At 33.4% G+C, this 20,423-nt stretch overlaps 1 protein-coding gene across 1 annotated transcript in view; it reads right to left on the reverse strand.

Moving 5' to 3' along the window:
* Nucleotides 1-1,390: 1,390 nt before the first annotated feature.
* LOC136034248 (selenocysteine insertion sequence-binding protein 2-like) overlaps nt 1,391-20,423 on the reverse strand; it is a 29,170-nt gene continuing 10,137 nt past the window's right edge. The window contains exons 2-3 of the mRNA XM_065715389.1: nt 7,250-7,336; nt 1,391-3,640 (exon numbers count right to left, since the gene is read on the reverse strand). Of these exons, the coding sequence (XP_065571461.1) occupies nt 2,028-3,640; nt 7,250-7,336 (1,700 nt within the window). The 3' untranslated portion in view covers nt 1,391-2,027. The remainder of the gene's footprint in view (nt 3,641-7,249; nt 7,337-20,423) is intronic.

Genomic DNA, 20,423 nt, shown 5'->3' on the forward strand with positions numbered 1-20,423 from the left:
ACAGTTCCTCTAGTCTTTTCGGTAAATTATAGTGTTAGTATAATTAGTAAAATTATAGTGGGTACGCCACCAGAGGTAACAGAGGTAATACCTTTTTAACAAAAGGTAATTATCAAAACTCATATTAGAATTTCCAACGCAATATGTATCAGTATCGCGGAGGGTATCGCGGAAGGACAAACCTACCCAGTAACGGTTGGAATAGAAATACAAGAGGTAGTTATATCAGCCGACGGTAACAATATAACAACTCAACTTCAAATAATAATCAAGAAAACTAAAGTAGAACAAATGAAAGTTCTACACCGAACATCTGGAAATCTCGGGGAAACGACAAAAGCCTCCAAAGTTTGTGGGACCAAAATTTGGCGGAAGATGTATTTATAGGTCCCCACCAGTGATTATACCATTTTTGAGTGCAAATAATAATAAAATGTTACCAATATTTGAAAATTTTAATGTAGGGAATATTTACTTCTTAGCCCTTATAGATTCAGGGGCGACAGTAAATGTGATAAATACATCCATATTTAACAAATAGCCAAATTATACTAACGACGAATGAGTAATATGTCCCAATCTATCAAGCGTAGCCGGACATGATCTGGACGTAAAGGGAACTGTTTACCTAGCCTTGTGCAAGGACAACAAAAGTTTCCATACTCGATTTATATTTTGTAAAAAATTTTCATACGAGGCCATAATAGGCGGTAATTTTTTTTAAAGCCAATAAAAATATTGTTGGACGTAGCAAATTAAAAATTCGTTTACCCGAAGGATACCAAAACAATAATAAATAACATACAAGCAAATAAGGCAAAGGAGAACATAGGCAAAATGAAAGAGTATAGGAAGAATAGCTCTGGCTTCTCCTAAAAAATTAAAGAAATTTCTTATTTATGGAAGAAACTAGCAAGTGCAGAGACTCCCAGGAAAAAACCAACAAATAATATTCTAAACTTAATAGAAGAAAATCATAATGAAAAATATTATGGATTTTTAGTACGAAAAACTGAAATTCCCCCAAAATCAATGCAAAGAGTCCAAATATCGAAAATTCTAGAACCCACTAATGATAAAAACAAAATTTGGATAGCCTCATCACTGGAGGATATTCCTAAACATATAACATGTGAAGATAACATTCCAAAAATAAGTGATGAACGATAAAACAAAGTACCAATAGTGAATTCAAAATTTATATTAAATAAAAGTACCAGTGGTGATTTTATTATATAATTTTAATATATTTTTACACTTTAATGTTAGAATACCTGGGGTCAATTGAGAATTAAATACAATAGATAAAATTGATTATAACTTAAATAAAACAAACAATTGGAAACAGGTATTTTTGTGTAAACCCAGTTGATGTCAAGTGCTGTCTTAATGTAATTTATATGAGTGTAAGGTGTAGGGTCCATATAAGGTGTAGGGACATAAATCTAAAAATTTTAAACAATCATTCTAAGGGGAAGAAATTATAATAAAAATATTTAATAGACAATATAGAATTTTAAGAATGTAATATTTAAAGAAAGGCATTTTTGCAGTAAGCAAAAATGTTACACCAAGCAGAAAATTTTCTTCTTGAATTAGCCAATCAAAATCAAATCTCTTTTAATGGTTTATTTGAATCGTCGAACCAAAAGGGAAAACCCTTGTTACAAAAATAACTCTTTGAATTTATGAATTAGCCAATCAATATCAAATCTCCATTACTGGTTTATTTGAATATTTGGACCAAACGTCATGGGCATTACGGAGGAAAGATAGCAATAAAGGGCATGGGAAGGGGTTTTTAATTTCCAATCAAATGTGCCCATTACGAAGTTTCTACGAACAAAGCTTGCATACGAAGTAGCCGGAGAAGAATAATACATGGGAGGCACATGGTTCCTTATTGGGGCAGTGCTGGAGTGTCACCTTTGAAAATCAACGACCAAACAAACATAGTTTGCCATTCAGGCTTAATCTTTTAGTTTCCTTTTAATCAAAGACAGAAGGAGAGGAGAAATTTCCGGTGATTATTGTTGATTTGAGCTATTCTTTGAAATATCAGTATTTGCTTCCTCAATGCCGACGTTTTGCATAATTTTGTTCTTAGAACTTCTCCGTTCATATTCGCTCCTTGCTTCTTCGACAAAAACTTGTAGTTTTTTGTAATTTTCATTTGAGCCTTGATAATTTAGTATACCCAGACAGCTCGTCTTTCCTTTCTTCTTTGTGGCTTTGGAAAGTCGCCATCTATCCAAAGCGTAAACACAGAATACACCTTTCTTGTGTATCTGATCTAGAAGAGACTTTACAGCTTCGTCCAGTCCTCCTGGTTCATTACACTTTTCTAGATTTGGTGCTATAACAACAGCTTTGACCCAACCTCTTTCAACTTGCCTTGTAGTTTCCCTCAGCCCAAAAACTAGTCTCTTTTTCATTTTGGCTTTTATTGGATTTTTTTGATGAGCTCTGTCTTGAAATTGAACCAAATCATGAAGCAAGTCTACACAAACGATCTCAATATCATCGGTCAATATTTGATCACAATATTCTCTGAATTTCTTAGTATGACGAATTGGCTCGTCATTGTTGCTATCCAAAATGTTTACTTTTTTCTTCTTCTTCATCTTCTTCTTTACAACAACGATTTTTCCTTCGTTTTCAGTTGCTTCAGGTTGGTCCAGCCATTCACCATCAATGGCTTCATTACTCAGGTTTCTAGGGGATGCAGCAACCATTCCTATCGAAACAGGGAGGAGTTTTTGCCTTTCTTGTCGTTGTTTCAAAATCACCTTCTTCATCAAAGTGGGTTTTTTTCGTCTAGTTATAATTTTACCACGACTTAAAGTGGGAGCTTTACTGTCTAATGAATTGGCAATAATTTTGTCAAAATCCGTTGTCCTCTTTGTAGTTCGTAACTTTGATCGTTTTTCTTTCGTTTTTTGCTTAAGAACAGACTTGGCCAGAGTAATATCGAAAAGATTGAGTTGTTTAGGATCACTAAATTTTGGTGCTTTCTTCTCACTAACATTTTTCTCTGCTTGCTCAATCTCTTTCACGATTCCGTTTTCTTTCCTATTTTCTATACTAGTCTGTACAGGAGTTAATGTTTCTACCATTGGTGTTACTGGTACTTTCAGCTTCTCCAAAGCTTCAGGTGCAGAAACTGTATTTACTGCATTTAAGTCTGGAAAATCTTCAGTAAAAGCAGAATATTCTAATTTTGGTTTAGTATTTAATTTGCTTGGCTTCAAAAATTTGTTGAGTGCATTACCAGATAGGATAGTTAATTTAGAGTTTTTTGGGGCACGAAGCTGCTGCAACAATTCAGCTTCTTTCTGTTCTCTCTTTCTAGCCCTGATTATGTGGCGCCTTCTTCTTCTTTTCTCTCGTATAATATCTTGCTCCTCCTTACTTTTCTTTGTATTCACTACATTTTCATCATTAAACTGCAGGCTATCCTCTAACGATTTCACAGTCAACTTTTTAGTTTTATTTTCCTCATTTAATATTTCATTGTCAGTACGTTTTAGGTTTTCCTTAATTTTTTTACTTATTTCAGTTTTACTTGACTTTGTCCTTTGGTCTTGCCAATTCTTTGTGCTGCATTGAATTTCTCGTTGACTCTTTTCAATTTTTCCTTATATTACATTAGGCAGATTTTTAATTAAATTATCAGAATCTGCTTTTTTGGGGCTTTGCTTTGATGCTCCAACCCTTTTTATAAATTCATTTACTTTAGAAGCACCCTTTTTATGTTTTTGAGAATCAGCACTATTTAAATGTTCCTGCACTTTCTGTATATTTGTGTTTCTCTTTAGAAAATCAGAATATCCACAATTTAGACTAGAATCAAAACCAGAGAAAACACTGCCAGGACAATGAGACTCTTCTTGACCTTTAATGATAAGGTCGGGCCATTCAGTAGGGGATGGAGAATTAGCTCCCCTCTTTTCTTTCCTTTCTAATTTTGGTTTCCTTGATTGTTGACGTTTTGCTGACTGAATAGAATCAGACAATTTGGTGCCAGGAAATTCGTTGTGAATTTTAAGTACTCCTCTTGTCTTTCTTGTATTACATACATAATTAGGCATTGCATCTTCACCATGGTTCACATTTACTAAGGCACTTCCATAGCTTCTCATATTTGTCAGTTTTTCTGCTGATTGTTGTTCATTTTCGGATCAACGACATGAATGTTAATGATTGGATTAGGATTGGAACTAGGTAGATATTTAGTTTTGAAATGGGTTGATATTGGAGCTATAACAGTTCCAATGTACTTGTTTTTCAAATACTTTTGAATCTATTCAAAAAAATATAACGTGTATTTTTTTTTTTTTACACGTTATAACGTATAAATGAAACGTTATATTTATACGTTATACAACGTGAAAAATATGACGTGTGAAGAACAAATTATAAATTATGAAAAGGACGAAGGTTACATTTGGGTAACGAACACTCACACAAATAACCTGATTACCCTAAAAAAAGGAACATGTTTAGTTGAAATACAGGTAATATCGGAAACTGACATAAATAATTTGAAAAAATCAGAAAAAAAAACTTGGTGAATAATATAATAAATACTCAATTTGACAAGGAATATCCCTTGTCAAGAATTCAATTTCTTGGAAAATTCGAATTAAATCACATAACTGACATTCCATTGAAACAAAAATTATGCGACCTACTGTTGGAATATAAAAATGCTTTTTCGACATCTGAAGAAGACATAGGACTTATCCTGTTTTATGAGCATGCAATCCAAACTACGGGACTACCAGCGGCAAAACAGTCCTATCGTATCCCATATAAACATAAAGAGTGGCTAATAAATAAAATCCAGGAACTCGAAAGAAACGAGGACAAAAGACCAAGTATAAGTCTATATTCAGCGCCCGTTAAACTTGTGCCAAAGAAAAACAATGATCTTAGGTTAGTAGTAGATTATAGAGCCCTAAGTAAACAAGTAGTCAGTGACAAATTTCCCCTACCTAGAATAGATAAAATTCTAGATTCCATATCAAATAAAAATAAAATATTTACTTCCCTAGGTTTGACGCAAGGCTATCATCAAGCGAAAAAAAACAAAAAAAAGCTCAAGTGCCCTGTTTAGACCCTTACTTCACTTGTTAAGAGGTCTAAATAACATAATTCACTTTGTAGATGACGTCATAGCAATGGACAAAAATCCTGAAGACCATTTAGTAGCCTTAGCTAAGGTAATTGAGAAATTCAGAGAAGGTAATTTAAAATGTAGACCAGAAAAAGTGAATCTTCTTCAAACAAAAATAAAAATTTTAGGAGTAGTTGTAACACAAGGACAAATTTCCTCAGACCTTGAAAAAATAAAATCTGTTAAAAATCTAAACCCCGCCCCCAAACTATTGAGCAATTACGAGGAATCTTAGGATTAATGAGTTATTTTAAAAAAATTATAAGGAATTACGCACAGGTAGCGAAACCACTAACTGACCTGACTAGAGGAAATCCACAAAAAATTATCTGGTCTAAAAAGGCCCAGGATTTCTTAGATTACTTAAAAAAGGCTCTTATTTCAGAACCTATATTATCTTTACCAGATTTCCAAACAGGACGATTCCTGTCAACCAAGGGAATCTTGGTTGACAAGACTTGGCGTCAACCAAGGAAATTGGGGCGATTCTCTCCCAGATGATAAACGGAGAAGAAAAAGTTATAGCGTATGTTTCTTGCACCCTAACCTCTGGAGAAAGTAATTACTCAGCTACATAGCTTGAACTATTGTCAATTATACATCATCTAGATAATTTTCGACATTGTTTAGTAGGAAGAAAATTTAAACCGTTCCGACCATAAAAGCCTGCAATATTAACAGACTTTAAAAAAGCCAACACGAATCCTCGCGAGAAGAATATTAAAAATCCAAGATTTAGACTATGAATTTGAGTACCTTAAGGGAAAACAAAATGCCCCATGTGATCATCTAAGTAGATTTCCAGATAATACTCCCGTAGAAAATGAAAACGAAGAAGTTAACACAATAAAAGCAAAATATGCTCCAAAAAACAACAATTTAAAAATAAAAACCAATAATCCGGTTAAAGAAGATCACAAACACAGCCCGCTTTCATCAAATAACATAAAAATATGTCAAAAGAAAAAACAATATCTGCCCTGCTCTAATAGATTATTTCTTGTATGATAAAGAACTACCTAATACTATGAAATCTTTCAAAAAAAAAATTGATAATTTCTACTATGATTTAGAAGAAAAATATTATGTAGAATAATGACTGATAACAATAATAGAAATCAAACTTCCATAATACCAGTTTTACCCCAAATTCTAGAAAAATCCACTTTTGAATTTTTTCATTCCGAAATAGGTGGACATTTGGGAATAGATAAAACCTTCCATAGACTAAAACAATACTTTTTCGTTACTTCAGCCTTAACAAAGTTGAAAAATTATGTTAATAATTGTGAAACATATAATTGAAGAAAAAATCCTCAAATCTACCCTAATCCAACAATAGGAAGAATGCTTAAGGCCAGGTTTCTATTCGATATAGTTTCTTTTGATTTATTTGGTACAATTGGTGGATTACCGACGTCAAACAAAGGACATAATTCCGTACTTTCAGTAATCGATCATTTTCTTGTTTCACGTTTCCTAAGCCATTAAAAAACCAAGGCACTTATACCACGAGCAAAACACTAGCTAAAATATTTCTCAATTTCGGCATTCCTAATACAGTATTAAGCGACAATGGTCCTAATTTCGTATCAAAAGTAACCAAGGATTTAATTTCATTTCTTCAAATAAAAAATTGGTAACAACCCCATACCACCCCCAAGCCGATGGCAAAATATAAACAGGCAAAAGCTATTCTCTGCTATTTTAGGTATTTACACAAAAGATAATAGAAGAGATTGGCACGAAACCTTACCCTATTTAGCAAATGTGATAAATACAGCTTACTCCCCAATTATACGTGAAAACCCATTTTATATATTATTCGGACGAGATTTTCGAATCCCGTATGATGAAATTATAGAGTCATGACCATACTATAATGATTCTGAAGATTATAAACAAAAATTTATCAATAGAATGAGAAAAACTTATAAACTTGTAAAACAAGAAATTGAAAAATCAAAAATAAATCAAGAACTGGGCAGAAAACCTGGGCAGGTGACCTCCACTGAAAATGTCGCAATACCACTGGTATTTCCCAATCATGATACATTGACTAGTCTCCACTTCCAGGATTTATTCTTGTAACAAGGATTTTCCCTTCTGGTTTGCTGAGTTCATATAAACCAGTAATAGAGATTTGATTTTGATTGCCTAATTCAAAAATTCAAAGTTATTTTTGTAACAAGGATTTTCCCTTTTGGTTCGTCGATTCAAATAAACCAGTAAAAGAGATTTGGTTTTGATTGGCTAATTCAAAAAGAAACTTTTCTGCTTGGTGTAACATTTTTGCTTATTGCAATAACAAATAATTCGACTTGTGCGAAAAAGCACGTATCTTATGGAGTATTGAATTTTACTTTAAAACTTATAGATGCTTTAAAGACTTTTACTTTGAAATTTTCTAAAGGGATATGAATGAGAGATTTGGTCCTGAATTTTATAAGGGGGGGAGGTGCTACCCTATATGTTACACGGTCATCTTGCATCCCTGATTCAATACGATCATCCCTGGGGAAAACAAACAAATCAACACGCATCCGTGACCTTGTTTCTAGCAAAAAAATTTAAATTCTGCATTTTTGTATATAAGATAGTGAAGCCTCTACAGTAGGGTTTTCTGATAAGCTGAATTTCCCGGTGTGTTTTTCATTAAAATAACCTTATTCTTTAGGGGAGCTCCCTCTTTTGCAAAAATTGGGCAAATCTTCTCAGGCTCGTAACTTTTGATGGGTAGCATAAAACTTCATGAAGTCTATATAAAACAGTCTATATCAAACGTGGTAACGAACTGTAGTAAGGGGTGACCCGGCTCAATAGTAACCAAAACTCTAAAGAACGGAATTTTGGAACCAATAGCTACATCAAAAGAATCGCATTTTAATGCTGATTTTAGATATATAAGTTTCATAAGTTTCACGAATTCGTGTTTATTTGTTTATATGTTTTCCAGGGGTGATCTTGTCGACCCAGTGGTCTTAGAAAGTCGTGAGAGGGCTCATTCTAAGGGAAATTAAAAGTTATAGTGCCCTTTTAAGTTACCAAACAAATTGAAGGGCACCTAGGCCCCCTTCCACGCAAATTTTTTCCAAAGTCATTGGAACAAAATTTTGAAATAGCCATTCTGTTCAGCATAATCAAAAATCTGATAACTATGTCTTTGGGGACGACTTAATCCCCCGTAGTCCGGGGCGAAATCCCAATATATCCGGCAGCGCCCCCGGCGCTGCCGGATATATTGGGATTTCAAGATTATTTCCTAGTACCCCTGTATCTGTGTCCAGCTCATGCCCCTGAATACCCCTTACCCATCAAAAGTTATGAGCCTGAGAAAATTTGCCTAATTTTAGAAAGTAGGGGGGAACACCCCCTAAAATTCATAGAATCTTAACGAAAATCACACCATCAGATTCAGCGTATCAGAGAATCCTACTGTTGCAGTTTCAAGCTCCTAACTACAAAAATGTGGAGTTTTGTATTTTTTGCCAGAAGGCAGACTAGGGTGAGTGTTTATTTGTTTGTTTGTTTTTTGTTGTTTTTTCCTAGGGATGATCGTATCGAATCAGTAGTACTAGAATGTTGCGAGAGGGCTCATTCTAACGGAAATGAAAAGTTCTAGTGCCCTTTTCAGGTGACAAAACAAATTGGAGGGCACCTAGGCCCCCTCCCACGCTAATGATTTTCCCAAAGTCACCAGATCAAAATTCTGAGATTGCCATTTTATTCAACATAGTCAAAAAACCTAATAACAATGTGTTTGGGGACGACTTACTCCCTCACAGATCAAGGGGACGGGCTACCCACAGTTAAAGAGCGAGGTATTGAGAAGGGGACGAAGCCCCTTTTATAAGTAAAATTCTCTGTTTTTCTAAGCTTCAATGCTGCTCTTTACTTTCAGTTGAGCAAATTGTTTTTTTCTATTTAATTTCTGAATGCTTTTAAATTAATGCAGGTTTTTAATTGGCTCACCGTACATGAATAATTAAAACGAAATTTGCATATTAATGTTAATTTTTTTGGTTAAATGGCTTTTCAAAGTTTTGATTGGACTATTTCTAGAAAAAGGGGCGCGAGAGGGGGCCTAGTTGCCCTTAAATTTTTTGGCTGCTTAAAAACTCCGCTAGAACTTTTAATTTTATTTTAAGAATGTTATTTATTAGTAATAAATATACTTAACTTACAAATTAACTTACGCAATAAACTTCTGTGTTTGTATATTTTTATTACGTATATGAGGGAGTTTTTCCCATCGTCAATAACTCGCTCTTTACACTAAAATTGGAATTTCGTTCAAGTTCTGTTAAATCAAAACACTCGGAAACTTTTCAAATTAATTGATATCGACAAAACATTATCTTTATTTTACCAGAACAGTGGTCATTATTTCAATTAAACTATCGAATTAGATTTAATTTCAACAATACGAATTAAATTTAATTAAGCTATCAAAACTAGAAAGTCAATTAAAATAGGGCAACAACTGAATATAATGAGACAACTCGCCGTGCTGACGAGACTGGGCTCAGTTACTCTTGCCAGATGTGCAGCTATGGAAGTTCATTATTCAGCGGTAGTTTAGACACAATTCCACTACTTATACAGGCAAACGATGGTCACACAACTTAATACCTATTTTTGTGCTCTTTCCAAATATGATAATCATGTTCCCTCGCAAATCCAATTTAAAACCCTTACAGTGACATCTAATTTTAACAATTTCATTGAAATCGCTCGGACGCAGTTATTTTCACGAGTTTCGTGTAATATTCAGCAAATCTATTGTAACGGACAAATGATGACGCATCACGAGATAATAGACAACGATGAAAATGTCATTTAGCATTGTATTCTGGACCATCAGAAGGAGTGGGGTGCATTGTCAGGGTAGGGGCTATTATAACAGGGGCATGAAATAAGGAACGTACTACTTTTATTCTCAATAGTCTTGTCAAGTAGCGGCAGGGATTGGGTTTAACTTTAAGGTCCATTTAAGGGCTTTAAATATGAATTGCAGAATAAATGATTATTATATTTTGAAAGAATATAGAAAATGGGATCGAAAAGTGTGTTCACCTTGTCTCTACGTAAGTAACAGAATCGTTTTTAAAATTACCATCTAGTGTCTTTTTAATTTACCAATATTCGACTGACAAAAACAAACTAAAATTATGTTTACCGATAAAAAGTTTTTTGAAGGGTATGGTCCATTATTGATTGTCTGGGGTTTGACTCCCATCGATGACTGTTTTATAGGAAATACCCACTATTTTTAAAAAGAAACAGCCCACGAAGAAGGAATCAAGGAAATAAACTAAGGATATCAAACTGTCGATTGTGTTTCAACATTATTAAAAAAAAATCAACTTAAAGTAAGAAGCAACATTAAAACTTAAAACGAACAGAAATTATTACATATATGAGGAGGGTCGCACCCTCATCAATACATCGCTCTTTACGCTAAAGTTTGAATTTCGTCCCAATTCCTTAAGAATGAGTTTCTTTAAGAACAACAAACGCTGTTTAATTAGAACAAAAAGCTCTTTTAACAGTGCTAAAAGCAACTTTAGCGTAAATAGGCATGTACTAAAGAGGGGGTGATTCCCCCCCCCCTATTATACGCAATAATTTCTGTTCGTTTTAAGATTGTTTAAGTTAATATTGCTCCTTTCTTTCAGTTGAAAATGCTAGAAAATCTAGCTTTCCATCCATAGAAAGTTTCCTTCTCCCATGACAAATACCTCCATGTAAAGAACCTCTCAAGTAACCCACCCCCTTCCACAAGAAAAATCTCCCCTAAAAACGTCTGTGTACTCCCCAGTGACCAATACTATATGTAAGCAATGGACAACGTTCGTAACCTGCAGCCCTTCCTCCGGGGACTGTAGGGGTTTAAGTCATCATCAAAGACATTATTAATAGACTTTTTAATATGCTGAAAAAAATGGATCTCTTAAAATTTCTATCAGGTGAGTTAGATGGAAAGTGAGCACAGGAGGGGTTATCTTTCTTCTGGCATGAAATACAAAATTCAAGATTTTTGTACATAGGAGCTTGAAACCTCTGCAGTTAGCTACTCTCCAATATTTTTTGTCACATAAAAAGGGTAGTAAAACTTTTAAATCCCGATAAAATAAGCCTTTTACCAATCTCGAATTTCTAATTCGATATGATTACCCGTGAGAAAAAGAAACAAAAAAAGCAAAAAAAAAACAATCAAAAAATAAAATTAGCTTGCATCCATAACCTTTCTTCTGGCAAGAAATACAAAATTCCACATTTTTGTAATAGGAGCTAAAAACCTCTGCAGTAGAATTCTCTGGTGTGCTGAATTTGATGGTTTCATTTTCATTAATATCAATTGACGTTTTGGGTTCCCCCCTCGTTGAAAATTTGACAAATTTTCTTAGGCTCGTAACTTGTGATTGGTACAATGAAATTTGATGAATTTTAAATAATTTGGATAAGCATCAAAATTTGATTCTATTTAAGTTTTAGTTACCATTGAGCCACATCGCTCCTTGCCTAAAGTTCATTACCACGAGCTGTTTGATTTGCACAACTCACACAAAATGTCTTATAAAAAACAGCATTGATTACAGTTTACCCCCCCCCCCCTCTCTCTTATTTTTGTGTCATTAGGCTTTAATAAAGAAAAAACAAGAAAGAGGAAAACAATTATCGGGCATCAAGGAGAAATAATGAGAGACAGTTTTTATATGTTTTTAGTCTCTGAAAGTACATAAGAAGCCCTAACTGCAGTGGCACAATTTCGTCAAAATCCCTGGGGAGGGCAAAGTTGGAGCAAATTTTCCCAAATCAAGTGAACATGACAGTGAAAACAGAAAAAAAATATTTAGTACCATAAAGGGACTTTTTCTTACTATAAAAGTGCAATTAAGGTACTTTATGGTAAAATAAAGGTAAATATATACTAAAAAAACTGCTCTGTTTCTTTTGATGCTTCAACTATACGGATTTATCTTAGTTTTGACAATATTTTGGAATAATCAAATTTCAGCTGGGGGGAAAACTCAGGTCTGGGTCGGGAGCAAACTGGGTTGCCCCTCTGCCCTATTGTAAAATACGTCTCTGTCTAGCTGCGTATATCTGCTAAAGATTGGAGATTCATATGGACATTCTTACAAACACTCATGGCTATAATGCAGCTCTCCCTTAAAAGAGGTTTGATCAAGCACGGACACTTAAGGCCCTAGCTGTAGCTATTATTCACAGCCGTTTCGTTGAATGAGGTCGCCCAAAGCCATTGTAGCAATTAAGCACTATTGGGATATGTTTCAACTCTTCTAATATTAATTGTCCAGTAACTGTCAAATATGTGATAAAATATTAATCTTTTCATCTCCTTTAAAATCTAGAAGTATATAGAATACACAAATTATATTGCATTTTTCTTCTTGCTAGCTTCACGGGGTTGGCCGATGGCATCCTCTAACGGCATCGTTGCAGTATTTTTGAAATGCCTTCATGTTTTTTGTAGTCCACTGAAAAGAAAAAAAATCGACCATTTAACATTCTGTCTATAAATAGCCTTCTTAATATTAGAAGCTAGTCCTTTAAAGCTTCTATTGAGGCATCGAGGATCAGCCTCATCCTTAACCCGCCTGGATTTAACTCGATCGAACCTAAGAAATTCTTTAAGAATCTGGTTTTAAGAATCAGGCTAAATAAAATCCAGATTATCTAAAAATCTTGAACAATAGAAATATGATGCCTGTCTACAACGAGTAGTCTTTAATGAATATTCGTCTAGGGGTCTAATTCTTATAGAACTGAAATATAATGAACTAACTGTAGCAGGCAGTATAAAATATTAGAAACTAGAAAATCTACATGACGGTTTACAAAGTCTACTATATAACAATACAACTAGCATCAAGCATAAATATAATGAGCTGCAGTTTGCTGTATAGCCTTACCATTTTTTTGCAATATAAACATATTTATTTTTTAATATATTTTATAGTAAAACTTGTGTGAAGCAATAATTTTGCAAAAGCTGAATTTTTTATTTATAATATTTATATAGCTACAACATAACTTCTTACATAGTAATTTACATTATTTTATACACAATCATTCACATGGTGTGAATTTTTCAGGTGTCAGGGGCTAAATGAGCTAAGAAAGAGCTTTCTTGGGATGGATAGTCTTTGGTTGGCTTTCTTGGGTTGGGATGGAGTGAGCCCCTTCTTGGAACTTTGAAGTCGACGTCGAAAATAAATACAGTAGCAGCGGCAAATTTTGTCCGGAAGGGTCTTGTTATTCGAAAGTCGATTGTTACATAATTTAGTTTGTTTGTTGTTATATATGTATGTATACGGCCTGAAAAATGGCTTTAAATACAGTCATTCATTCATTCATTCATTCACTCATGCCTTGATTAAAATTCTTACATAAACAAATTGATACACTTCTGCTACATCAGTAACCAATTTAAAGGAAGGTCATCTTTTTTTAACTAGAGGCAAATTTCTTCTTAAACAAGGGTCAACCTTTACGGGTAATTAGATTCAATTAATAACAATAAACTAGGACATTAAATTGAGATTTTGTTTTTAGTGAGCATTATAACAGTTACTCAACTTAAACATGCTTAGTATAATAATTTTAACACTGTTAGTTATCAAAAGGTAGTTCGACAATTACTTCGGTTAAATTCAAATAAATCGAAATACTCCGAGACTTTGCAATTCAAACGAATTGATATGGATAAAGTATTATCTCTGTCTTACCCGAACATTGGTGTATTTCGATTAAACTGACAAAATAGATTCAATTAACATAATATAAAATTAATTTAATTAAGCTATCGAAACAAGAAACTCGATTAAAATAGGGCAACAACTGGATATAATGATACGAAACGCCGGGCTGATGAGACTGGGATTCAGTTACATTCGCCAGATGTGGAGCTATGGGTGTTCATTATTCAGTGGTAATTTAGACATAATTCCACTACTTATACAGGGACAAGAGGGTCACGTAACTTGATGACTGTTTTTGTGCTCTCTCCAAATATGATAATCTGTTCCCTCGCAAATTCAATTTAAAACCCTCAAACTGACACAACTATTTTTAACAATTTCATTGAAATAACTCAAACAGATTTATTTTCACGAGTTTCGTGAAATCAATTCAGCAAACCTGCTTAAACAAAGAAATTAAATAGAAAACTAGTTTTTTACCTGAAAGTAAGGAGCGACATTAAAACTTGAAACGAACAGAAATTACTCCGTATATGAAATGGGTTTTCCCCTCCGCAATCCCTCGGTCTTTACGCTAAAGTTTTTAATTGTTTTAAAAAAGAGTCAAACTTTAGCGTAAAGAGCGAGGGATTGCTCCCGCTTTTATAGTATTGCTTATAGTGATGCTTTTTTATAGTAATGCTAGAAAATCCTGAACCCTTTTCATTGAGTTTCTCTTCCCCCATGACATATTCCTCTAAGGAAAGATCCTCCCACTTAGCCCCCTCCCCTCAACCCAACCCCCAAACCAAAATAATCCCCCTGAAAACGTCTGTACACTTCCCAATAACCATTACTGTATGTAAACAATGGTCAAAGTTTGTATTTTGCAGCCCCTACCCCGGGGACTGTGGGGGAGTAAGTCATCTCCAAAGGCATAGTTATTACGGTTTTCGACTATGTGGAACAAAATGGATATCTCAAAATTTTGATCCGTTGACTTTGGTAAAAAAATGAGTGTGCCCTCCAATTTTTTTGGTCACTTATAAAGGACACTAGAACTTTTCATTTCCATTAGAATGAGCCCTCTTGCGACATTCTAGGACCACTTGGTCAATACGATGACCCCAATGAAAAAAAAAAAAACAAACAAACAAATAAACGCGCACCCGCTATCTGTCTTCTGGCAAAAAATACGAAATTCCACATTTTTGTAGACAGGAGCTTGAAATTTTTGCTATAGAGTTCTCTGATACGCTGAATGCAATGGTGTGATTTCGTTAAGATTTTATTACTTTTGGGGGGTGTTTCCCCCTATTTTCCATAATAGGGTAAATTTTCTCAGGCTCGTAACTTTTGAAGACAAAGACTAAATTTGATGAAACTTATATATTTAAAATCAGCATGAAAATACCATTCTTTTGATGTATCTATTAGCATCAAAATTCCGAGTTTTAGAGTTTCGTTTACTATCGAGCCGGGTCGCTCCTTACTACAGTTCATTACCACGAACTGTTTGATCATGACGCATCACAAGATAATAGACAACGAAGAAATATCATTTATGACTGTATTTTGGACCTTCAGAAGGAGTGGGTGCATTGTCAGGGTAAGGACTACTATAACGAAAAGGGGCATAAAATCAGGAACTCTTTTAATTAAGAACTGGGAATACTCTTAGCTGGTATTATTGTGGGAAAAGATCATCAAAATATAAGTAGCAACTTCATCTAAGAAGGGTTTCTCAGAGACTGTACTAAGATCAATCCGTCAAACAAATTTAATTCCAACAAATAAAAGAAATTTTTTAAGAGATCAGTCGCCTATTTTTACATCAGTGCAGGGTGGCAAAATAACCTCTAAAGACGACCATAAAGCACACATCCGGACGGAATTCAAATTAAATAGGAAATCGGATTGAATTCAAATCGAATAGTTGTGGTCTTCAAGCCATGGCTAATTGTAAGTATAAGCCAAGACGCATAGTCTGACGGAGTGAGAGGCAAATCTGGTATTAACCCTCTTATTAGGATTGTATAAAAATAATGTTAGTTCATTTGTTAATAGATAAGTCTATCTATTATCCGCCCAAGCGTGTGTTTACTGTTTTGGGTAATATTTTGTATTTTATTTGATACTTTATATAATCATTTGATAAATGGTATTTGATATTTAATATTTCTTATAATATTTTAAAGTAAATTAAAAAATTTAGTCTTTACCTCATATCTATTTTAGATAGGGAGTTAAGACGGGCCATGATTATTCTGCTTTGTATATCTAGTTTTCATATCCCGCCCGGATCATCCCGTTAATAGTTCTAAATATTATTTTTAGTTAAAATAAATGTTTCAGAGACTGAACAGCATTCTCACTTGAAAGTAAAACTTTGTATCTAGCGTCATTTCTAAATAAAGAAAGACGAAAGTCCACAGAAAGAAAAAAAAAGCTCTGAATGACAAAGTTTCTGATTTTGAATATTTTACTATCAGGCCCATACCCAATATCCGAAGTTTTGTTTATGTCGAAGGTTTGTTTACATGCATTTTCTTACGTTTTTGCGAGTCCAACAAACATTTCGGAGGGGAGCTCTCAAGCTCCATAACTTGATATAGCAGTGGGTATAATGATCTCATAAACCTGCTGAAAGTCCACTAAAAAAAAAAAAAAAAAAAAAAAAAAAAAAAAAAAAAAAAATGAATAAAAAACTTTCTGAAGTTAAATATTTTACGATCAGGCCCATACCAAGGATTGTTCTTTTTGGAGAGGATTATATATTTTCTTTTAAGAAGTGTCGAAAGTTTGTTTATATACATTTTTTAAACATTTCAGAAAGGGGGGGGTCAAACTCTATAAGCCCCCTGGATATAGCAGTGGGTATTATGATCTTATAAACCTGCTTTTAGAGGACAAAGCAAGACAGTAAATTAAGTCGAAGACAATTGTAGCAATTCAAAAATGAAATATTTTTTTTAGAATTTAACGTGGATTTAATTGTTGCTTACATTTCTTGTCCCTTATAAAAGTCCCCTTTTGTTCAGTTTTTAGCTTTAGTATAGAGCTTGCCTAAAAGAATAACACTTCCTTCACATTTAGAAAAATGTCTTCTAATCTCCAAACATGTAAATAATTTCTTAGCCCTTTTCCATTGACAGCTCTAATGAAAATATATAGAAACGAGTCAAAATTTTATTATGACAGTGAAAAAAAAAACTTTTTAATTTCCTTGTGACTTTACAAAGAAAGCTTCTAATGAGTTAAATTATATAATTATTGCTTATTTTTCTCACACTAATTGCAGCGAATTCATTAATTTAATTGAATATTGCAATAAGTAACGGTTGGTAACACCATTCCACTGTTGCCATTTGCTCCTTTTGAATCAACTGCGCAAGGCGAATTTGAGACTTAAGGTGTACTTTTTTGACACTTGTATAACGCCGAGAATTCAACGACACTCAACTAAAGAAGTGCAAAATTGATTGTTCGCTATTGATCTGATATTACTTGATTTCTACTTCCATTTTTCTTTCAATTTTCTTTTTTAAAGAAGATGAAGAAGATGTAATTCGTGGTCCCAGTCCAAACCTGCCAAGACTTCCCAAGAGGTCTTATAGTAAGGTGAGTGTCCTGAATCTTAACATTCTTATGATTTTAGAAGTTAAATTGGCAGGTGAATCTGACTGTGCACAGGCTCTTAAGAAAACTGAAAAGTCTACATATCTTTAATGATTGAAAGGGGCAGGAAATCCCCAAAAAGCAAAGACTTTGATTGAATATTTATTTTTATTGTTTTATATTTTTTTCAGAAGTCGTTTAAAGGTTCTAATAATAGTTTAATAAATAAATTTAATAATGCTTCATAAATAATAGTTTTATTTTTATGTTAGTACCGAAAAAAGAGATAAAATTTTGATTTTGTAAATCAATGTCACAAATCAGATGAACGAACAATAAAATAAAAAGACCATCCATGAACGGAGCGCAGGATTTTCTGGCATTATTAAAAAAAAAACAATAAAAAAATTAATGTGAAAAAAGTTTTTTCAACTGGAAGTAAGGAGCAGCATTACAACTTAAAACGAACAAAAATTATTATGCCTATGAGGGGTTGACCTCCTTCTAATATCTCGTTCTTTACGCTAAAGTATTTTTTAGTAATTCCAACTATTTATTCGACGGCCTTTGTGATTCAAGGGTCATTCTTAAGGAATTGGGATGAAATTTAAGTATAGTGTAAAGAGCGAGGTACTGACGAGGGGTAAACCCCTTCATATACATAATAAAAACATACGAATACAGAAGATCGTTACGTAAGCTAAATCGTAAGTTACGTAAACTTTTACTAATAAAAACGTTCGTAAAAAATTAAAAGTTCTAGTTGCCTTTTTAAGTAGCATAAAAATTGGAGGGCAAGTAGGCCTCCTCCCCCGCTCCTTTTTTATCAAGATAATTCAATCAAAACTATGAGAAAGCCATTTAGCCAAAAAAATAAATATGAAAATTTCGTTTTAATTATTCACCTGCGGAGAGCCAAAATCAAAACATGTATTAATTCAAAAACGCTAAGAACCCTCCTCAACGCAACGGTCTTTACGCTAAAGTCTTTTACTGTTTTAAAAAGTAGAGTTGAGAGAAAGAGTCAAACTTTAACGTAAAGAGCGGGGCGTTTAGGAGGGAGCAGTTCCTTTTATATACGAAGTAACTTCTGTTCGTTTTAAGTTTTAATTTCGCTCATTACTTTCAGTTAAAACACTTGTTTTTTTTAATTTAATTTCATATACTAGGCGAAGATAATGCTTTGTATTACACTGACATTTTGATTCAAAGTATTCCCTTAAGTCATCAAGCCCTGATTTTATTTAGTCATTTAGACTTCATTTCAGACATCAATAAATTAAATGCTCAACAATGAAATATTCAACAGTAAAATCATCCCTCTGTCTTTTCTTTGTCTTTTTTTTACTGAAGTTTAATGCGTAAAATTTATTGTGTAAAATTGCTGAAATAGAATTTTGGTAGGTTGTATTTCGTTTATTGTTATATTGACCATCACAATTGGAGGTAACATTTATTTATTCATCATTTTTATTTTTATTTCGTCATTGTCCCTGATTTTCAGTTCTTTTTGTCCTAGTACTTTTTCCTTTTTTGACGTAAGAAGCAGACTAAGCTTGGTCACATCTTTGACCCATTTAGAAATACAAATTATCTCGTTCATTTGTGATTAATTAAATTTTTTATTACTTATTCTAGAATAATTGTTGTTAATTTTTGTTTTTATTATTAATTTTAATTATTATTATTGTTATTATTTTGATTATTTTTTTCATATTATTTTTAGTATAACTGTTTTCATTTTTATTGGTATTATCAACTTTTTATCATCTAATTTATCATAAATTTTTAATTGATATAAAATTAAGAATTAAAATAACAGAAATTTTATCTTAAGTCATCACTAGGCACAAATTACCTCTAATTTCCAGAAATCATAAGAAAATGTATTGTTCCTAAGGACCATTCTTAAAAACTTTAGAAAACTGAAGACAAATCATAGATCATAAAAACAGATACTCGAATAAATTGCAAATAAACAAATCCAACTATAGCAACTAAAATACAATAAGACTATTGCTAAATAAGTGACTTAAGAACATTTAAGAATAATGGATTGGTATAATCAAACAGTTCGTGGTAACGAACTGTAGTAAGGAGCGACCCGGCTCAATTTTTGATGCTAACGGAATTTTTGATGCTAAAAGATATATAAAAAAAATTGGATTTTCATGCTGATTGTAAATATATAAGTTTCATCAAATTTAGTCTTTGTCATCAAAAGTTACGAGCTTGAGAAAATTTGCCTTATTTTGGAAAATAGGGTAAAACACCCTCTAAACTTCATAGAATCTTAACGAAAACCACACCATCGCATTCAGCGTATCAGAGAACCCTGATGCAAAAATTTCAAGCTCCTATCTGCAAAAATGTGGAATTTCGTATTTTTTGCCAGAAGACAGATCACAGGTGCGTGTTTATTTTTTTTTCTTTTCCCCAGGGGTCTTCGTATCGACCAAGTGGTCCTAGAATGTCGCAAGAAGGCTCATTCTAACGGAAATGAAAAGTTGTAGTGCCCTTTTTAAGTGACCAAAAAAATTGGAGGGCACCTAGGCCCCCTCCTACGCTCATTTTTTTCCCAAAGTCAACGGATCAAAATTTTTAGATAGCCATTTTGTTCCTCATAGTCAAAAACCATAATAACTATTTCTTTGGGGATGACTTACTCCCCCAAAGTCCCTGGGGGATGGGCTGTAAGTTACAAACTTTGACCAGTGTTTACATACAGTAATGGTTATTGGGAAGTGTACAGACGTTTTCAGGAGGATTTTTTTGGTTTGGGGGGTGGGGTTGAGGGGAGGGGGCTATGTGGGAGGATATTTCCTTGGAGGAATATGTCATGGGGGAAAATCGCAGAATTTTCTAGCATTACTATAAAAAAAAAACAATGAAAAAATAAACATGAAAAAGTTTTTCCA

The sequence above is a fragment of the Artemia franciscana genome, chromosome 13 (genome assembly GCF_032884065.1).
Source record: "Artemia franciscana chromosome 13, ASM3288406v1, whole genome shotgun sequence".
NCBI classification, from domain to species: domain Eukaryota; kingdom Metazoa; phylum Arthropoda; class Branchiopoda; order Anostraca; family Artemiidae; genus Artemia; species Artemia franciscana.